At 56.1% G+C, this 6,380-nt stretch overlaps 3 protein-coding genes across 6 annotated transcripts; all 3 read right to left on the bottom strand.

Annotated features, from left to right (window-relative positions):
* Positions 1-4,923, bottom strand: KVP17_001595 (uncharacterized protein; the record flags this gene model as incomplete). 3 transcript variants are annotated; one of them, XM_068517150.1, is made up of 10 exons in its annotated part: positions 1-2,342; positions 2,370-2,461; positions 2,490-2,566; positions 2,595-2,835; positions 3,077-3,531; positions 3,558-3,650; positions 3,679-3,843; positions 3,880-3,975; positions 4,007-4,089; positions 4,118-4,923. In XM_068517150.1, coding segments are annotated over 10 exons (4,450 nt in total), but the record flags the coding sequence as incomplete, so codon positions are not given. The 3 variants fall into 3 exon arrangements, with proteins under 3 accessions (XP_068378793.1, XP_068378792.1, XP_068378794.1); XM_068517149.1 differs by lacking the exons at positions 2,370-2,461; positions 2,490-2,566; positions 2,595-2,835; ... (4 more) ...; positions 4,007-4,089; positions 4,118-4,923 and having other exon boundaries at positions 44-2,236; XM_068517151.1 differs by lacking the exons at positions 1-2,342; positions 2,370-2,461; positions 2,490-2,566; ... (4 more) ...; positions 3,880-3,975; positions 4,007-4,089 and having other exon boundaries at positions 4,114-4,923.
* Positions 4,924-4,962: 39 nt separating this feature from the next.
* KVP17_001596 (uncharacterized protein) lies at positions 4,963-5,448 on the bottom strand (the record flags this gene model as incomplete). Its single annotated transcript, XM_068517152.1, has 1 exon — positions 4,963-5,448. The coding sequence occupies one exon, from the start codon at positions 5,446-5,448 to the stop codon at positions 4,963-4,965; it is 486 nt and encodes a 161-aa protein (XP_068378795.1).
* Positions 5,449-5,514: 66 nt separating this feature from the next.
* KVP17_001597 (uncharacterized protein) lies at positions 5,515-6,380 on the bottom strand (the record flags this gene model as incomplete). Of its 2 annotated transcripts, none has more annotated exons than XM_068517154.1 (2): positions 5,515-5,923; positions 5,951-6,380. In XM_068517154.1, coding segments are annotated over 2 exons (839 nt in total), but the record flags the coding sequence as incomplete, so codon positions are not given. The 2 variants fall into 2 exon arrangements, with proteins under 2 accessions (XP_068378797.1, XP_068378796.1); XM_068517153.1 differs by having other exon boundaries at positions 5,515-5,896; positions 5,951-6,168.

The following is a 6,380-nucleotide window of genomic DNA, read 5'->3' as shown; positions in this document are numbered from 1 at the left end:
CCAGCTTTGGTGCTCCAGAATCAATTGAATCCTCTTTCTCCACCTCGCTGATCTTGGGTGCGGGCTGATGAGCTACCGGCTTCTTGGGTGTTGGCTTTTGAGCTGCCGGCTTCAGGGAGGCTGCTGCCAGCTTTGGTGCTCCAGAATCAATTGAATCCTCTTTCTCCACCTCGCTGATCTTTGGTGCGGGCTGCGGCTTCTTGGGTGTTGGCTTTTGAGCTGCCGGCTTCAGAGACGCTCCTGCCACTTTTAGTGCTCCAGTATCGACTGAATCGTCTTTCTCCACCTCGCTGACCTTGGGTGCGGGCTTTTGAGCCGCCGGTTTCTTGGGTGTTGGCTTTTGAGCTGCCGGTTTCAGGGAGGCTGCTGCCAGCTTTGGTGCTCCAGAATCAATTGAATCCTCTTTCTCCACCTCGCTGATCTTTGGTGCGGGCTGCGGCTTCTTGGGTGTTGGCTTTTGACCTGCCGGCTTCAGAGAGGCCGCTGCTACTTTTGGTGCTCCAGTATCAATTGAATCGTCTTTCTCCACCTCGCCGGTCTTAGGTGCAGGCTTTTTGGTTACCGGCTTCGGAGACGCTGCCGCCACTATTATTGCTCCAGTATCGACTGAATCGTCTTTCTCCACCTCGCTGGTCTTGGGTGCGGGTTTTTGAGCTACCGGCTTCTTGGGTGTTGGCTTTTGAACTGCCGGCTTCAGAGAGGCTGCTGCTACTTTTGGTACTCCAGAATCAATTGAACCGTCTTTCTCCACCTCGCTGGTCTTGGGTACGGGCCTTCGAGCTACCGGCTTCTTGGGTGTTGGCTTTTGAGCTGCCGGCTTCAGAGAGGCTGCTGCTACTTTTGGTGCTCCAAAATCAACTGAATCTTCTTTCTCCCCCTCGATGGCTTCCTTTTTGGTTACCGGCTTCGGAGACGCTGCTGCGACTTCTGGTGCTCCAGCATCAACTGAAACGTCTTTCTCCATCTCGATGATCTTGGGTGCGGTCATTTGAGCCACCGGCTTCTTGGGTGTTGGCTTTTGAGCTGCCGGCTTCAGAGAGGCTGCTGCTACTTTTGGTGCTCCAGAATCAACTGAATCTTCTTTCTCCCCCTCGATGATCTTGGGTGCGGGCTTTTGAGCTACCGGCTTCAGAGAGGCTGCTGCCAGTTTTGGCTTTTGAGTTGTCGGCTTCAGAGAGGCTGCTGCCACTTTTGGTGCTCCAGAATCGCCTTTCTCCACCTCAGGTGTTGGCATTTGAGGTACCGGCTTCTTGGGTGTCGGCTTTTGCGCTTCCGGCTTCTTGGGTGTCGGCTTTTGGGCTACCAGCTTCAGAGAGGCTGCCACTTTTGGCGCTCCAGAATGTACTGAATCGTCTTTCTCCACCTCACTGGCCTTGGGTGCAGGCTTTTTGGTTAGCTTCCCAGAGGCTGCTGCCAGTTTTGGTGCTTCAGTATCAGCTGGGTCGTTTTTCTTCACCTCAGACGTTGGTATAGCTACCAGCTTCAGAGAGGCTGCCACTTTTGGTGCTCCAGAATGTACTGAATCGTCTTTCTCCACCTCACTGGTCTTGGATGCAGGCTTTTTAGTTTCGTGCTTCAGAGATGCTGCTGCAACATTTGGTGCTCCAGAATCAACTGAATCGTCTTTCTCCACCTTCTTGGGCGTTGGCTTTTGAGCCGCCGGCTTCAGAGAGGCTGCTGGAGTAGCCTCCGTGGTTTTGGGAGGCTTTCCAACTGGTCGGGCAAACTTGGCAGCTGTTGGTGACAGGCCTGACGTGGACCGATGGCTCGAGGGCAACACCTCACTGGAGTATTCCACACTGCTCATCGCCACCACGATTTGCGGATTCTCTGTTGGAGATCGTCGAGATGGAGATCGTCGAGACGGAGCAGCACTTCCGAGGCGCGCCTCCGTGTCCGACACCTCCAGCGAAGAGAGTCTGGAGCTGCCGAGTATCGCGGTCTGAAGCCCCTTTTCGCCCTGCTCCACGACTGCGCTCTTGAATACAAGGGGGCCCTTCAGGGGACTGCCCATACCAGAGGGCAGCAGCGATATCGAGTCAGGTCGGGAGTGAGTCAGTAGCTCGCACAGCGTGTCCACCGTGGTAGAGCTGGGGTCCTTGTCCTTCTTGGCGGGTCGCGCGGCAGAGGGCGTCTGGGGCGTGGTGGTGGGCACGGTGTGCGCGTGCTTCACAGGGTTGTCTCTGGATAACTCGGCAACTTCAATTCGGATATCCGAGCTGAACACAGACATCATGTGCTCTGGTAATGAGAACGACCGAGACTCTTTAGTTGGTTTCTTTGGCGGAGGTTCAAAGCACCAGCACCAACAGCTGTCACTCCTGGGGGTCACGGGATCCATGCTGTGTTGGGAATCATGCGTGTCTTACAAAAGGTCATACATTGCGTACATATCCTGCGCCAAGGCTTGCTGCTTGCTCACATCGAAGCGAACGCGGTCACGTAAGTTCCGAGCATTCGGCTGTGTGGCGTCCGTTACCCTTTCTCACCGGCCCACGCTTCAGCATCGAAGCGCTCATCAGCCGGTCCAACTGGGCCACCTGCGGTTTTATCTCACTAACACACACTGCATGACGCCTGGTCGTTCATCCTACACTGCTGGTCTGCGAGCTTGCGTCCTACTCGCCGAGCCCAGTCGACGAACCGGCCCACCTCGCCTACAGTCACCACGGCTCCCTGAGCAGAGCGTGTGTACGCCGTCAGCACTCCGATGAAGTACTCCAACCGCTGTCGCAGACGGCGGTACACGACCCGAGTGGCTTTCTGTCTTATCTCCGTCTCCAGTGCCCGCGCGTACAAGGAGGAAAACGTCGAGAAGAGGTCTGCATACAGGGTCTAGATTGCACGCCTCCGCTCCGCCCCACCATGAGATCCCCAGTTTCAACTGGCTCGTTCATGATAGCGACCTGATCAACCGAATCTTTAACCAACAAGAAATGAGTCAAAAATGGATGTGACGAGAAGTCTAAACACGCAAAGGGGGCTTGTGGAGAAACGCTTCAACAGAGGCGGCGCCTGTGGCGGTGGTCGAGCCCATGCTTTCCAGCGCCTGTATTCAGCTCCAACAAAACCTCACGCGAGGAGTGGGTATCTGGACGTGTTTGCTTGGCGAGTGGACTACGAACGAGCAAGTGACAGGGGTGTGGTCGGTGGTCAGAAAGACGTCTGTTGATGCCATACCCGCAGCCCTACTATTCCGAGAGGGCTCAACGGCCCTGTATGACCTGAGGACGGGTTCCAGGAGCTGAGCGCAGGATCTGTAGCTCGCATAAAAGACTCGGTCACACCACGAAGGAAGCGCGTGCTTGATTCCGCCGCCCTTGTACCAGTTCTGGCGGTAGCGCGTGATGAACTCGCCCTCCACCCAGTCAGCCTCTCGGAGCCGCAGTGGAGGACGGCCAGCACGTTTCTTGTAGGTGGGCAAGAAGGTGATGGGCAGCTCCTTGAACGATGCTAAGTCGTCGCAGTCGGTGTTGGCCACTTCGTCGTGTTCTCGAAACAGACGGGACAAGTCCTCCTTAACAAGGTTGTCTGTCAGTGGTGCCTAGTCACCTCACAAGCGTTTTCAAAAGATGTGTACCGAAGACGGAAGTTGAAGTCACCAGTCCAGATGACGTGATGGAAGGCCTGGGCCAAGTCGCATTCCGAGCCTGTGGATTTCAACGAAAAGCCTCTTACCTAGAAGCTGTCGCGTCAACCTTGACATTATGGTCTGTCTTGCCTGACGACGCGCTGTGGAGTTGGAAGAGGGCAAGTGGCAGTTAATGAAGAGGATGCTCTGGTCATACACCCAGAGCACCTGGGCAACAGCTCCCTTGGAACCCTTGCCGCCCTCGACGATGTCTGTGACGTATCAGAGGAAAACGTGAAGCCGCTCACCAATAGATACCTTTGTGGCTGGTCCCGCCTGTACGCGATTTGTTGCGCCTAGCAAAGCGGCGTCCACGATTACGCCTAGTGCGGTGCGCTTCCTGACTGCGAACGCGCCATCACCGAACCCGCTGACCCCGCGAGAGATGAGCAGAACGTAGCGACGGTTGGATTGCGACCGGTTCAAATAGATCGTCGCGGCACGGAAAATATTGGAAGCTGTGTGAGGTCGGGCTGGGTATCCTACTTTGGCACTCCTGTAGTCCCAGCACGTAGATATCCCGGTTCAGCTCTGCGTGGGAGGATCCCAGCGAACTCGCCTAAAAACTCTGACAGAGGCTCCGTAGAGTTGTCGTTGCGCAGCGTGCGCCTCGACTGAGCTCGAAGCCGCTGCTGCCGATTGGAGGAAGAGATTTCCGAGTGGGCGGTTCCTGCGCTGCGGGAGGAGAGGGGAGAGGGAGTGCGTTCAAACGACGAGCCGCACATGGAGCCGATATTGCGGCGGCGACGGACGTGGGAAGAGTCTAGTGGAAGAAGTAGGTCTTCGAGCGTGGGATCGGAGTACTCAGTGTTCCAAGTGCAAACCTGAATGCTGACCGGGAGCTGTGCTTCTGACGGCCTGACAGCGGCTTCCGACTGGAGAGTATGCTTGGTGCTCAGCTGCGAGCGGATGACCAAAGCCTCTTTTCGAAGTTCAAAACTGGAGTGCCCGGCGTGTAGCATGCTGCTGTTTGGAAGCAGTTTGGACGCTCTCCTGCATATCTGGAGGATTCGTTGGTCCCAGTTGGCCCCCGCGAAGTCCGAGGTTAGGTCCTCGTTTCGGTCCGTGAGGGGTGCTGCTGACCCTGCGGTGGGACTGGCAGGTCGGATAGAGATTCGAGGGGTCTCCTCCTTCTTGACGCTCCTCTGGGACCAATCGTCATCGAAGTAGGACTTTCCAATGGGTAGATGAGGTGGCAGACACGGAGCTGCTGGCGTCTTAAGGTCCAAACGGGGAACGGGAGCACACGGCGTCTCTGGACAAGCGGCGCGCTTCACAGTATGCAGCGGCATTCGTAATGTCAGTTTTTGAAAAAAAAAGAACCCAGGTGATTAAGTTTGTAAAGCATCCACGTCAACCAAAATGCCTCCCAACGATCGGTTACCAGCCCATTGACAGTCTGCAGGCGATCCGCCAAGTAGGATCTCGTCTCCCGACGGAGCCAAGTACTGCAGTTTTAATCGCACTCCTTGCATAATGGTGGTCTCAGGGAGGTCTTCCGACTGTGCAAGTAGTCGCTGTATCTCGTCGAAGACTTCTGCACCTTCGAATGGAACATCCGCGCCCACTGACAGTCTGAGAAACCGAGTTGCTTTGCCTGGCACCCACGCAGGTATGGGCTGCTTGTCGCGCGGCCCAAGAGTGAGCCCCACAAAGCTGACGGCATTTTTCTCGCGGGCGTCAGGGCGGTCAAAACTCTGGTAGTCGTCGAACTTCATCGGCCGGGACGTGGTGCCTCGGGGGCGCGCAGGGATCGCCCCCGGCCGTACCTCCACAGAGACCTTCACGTCTTCAGAGTGAGATGATGAATCGCTCATAATAAATGTCGAATAACGTCAAAAGTGTACACTCCACGCCAGGCGTCAACGTCAAAAGAGTACACTTTACGCGGCGTTGGCATTCAGCCACGCTGGAAGTGTAGGCAGCTCGGGGGTGGCCAACACGTTGGCCGCGGTCTTGTAGGGTTCAACCTCATCTTCGCTCAGCCACTTGGCGCGGTTTCCGTCCTCCCAGACGCCTGATCGCTGATCGCCGCTTGCCGTTCGGAAAATTCCGTAACCCTCCTGCTTCCCATTCTTCCACCATCCTTTGAACGACCTTCCGTCGGCCCAGTAATATTCTCCGTAGCCCTCTTTCTTGTCATCCACATAGAAGCCCTTGTAGACCTTCTTGTCTGCCCAGTGGAACACGCCGTAACCGTTCATTCGGTTCCTTGCCCACTCACCAGCGAAAATGCGCCCATCCGCCCACACGTATCTCCCCCAGCTGGAACGAGTGAAAGCGAGAACCCGACTAGGGACAACCTGACTATGGACCTACCCATGGATGTCGCTGTCTTGAAACTCGCCGTCGTATGATGACCCGTCCGCCCATTGAAATGTCCCTCTGCCCGCTTTCTTGTTCTGCTTGTACTCGCCTACGAACTTAGACCCGTCCGTCCAAGACTCCTCGGCCTTCCCGTGCTTCAAGTCGTCCTTCCAAAGGCCGTCGTATTTGTATCCGTCCACATGTGAGAGCAGGCCCTTTCCGTTGGCCATGTCGTCTTTGAACTCCCCTTGGAAGGAGGACCCGTCTACGTGAGTGAACGCTGCAGGGCCACACGCTACGCCTTCGACAAACACGCCCTCGAACGTCGATCCGTCTGGGTACGTCTGCACGCCTTTTCCATGCTTTTTGTGTCCCTTCCACTCGCCAGTGTACTTGATACCATCTTCTAATGTGACTGCTGGTCGCGTGATGACCTCCTCAG

This window comes from the organism of the source record quoted next (assembly GCF_019968985.1).
Source record: "MAG: Porospora cf. gigantea B chromosome Unknown PgB_NODE_1336_length_6380_cov_104.519, whole genome shotgun sequence".
In the NCBI taxonomy this organism is placed as follows: Eukaryota; Apicomplexa; class Conoidasida; order Eugregarinorida; family Porosporidae; genus Porospora; species Porospora cf. gigantea B.
The sequence above is the reverse complement of the archived record's forward strand: the minus strand, read 5'-3'. Positions and strand labels throughout refer to the sequence as shown.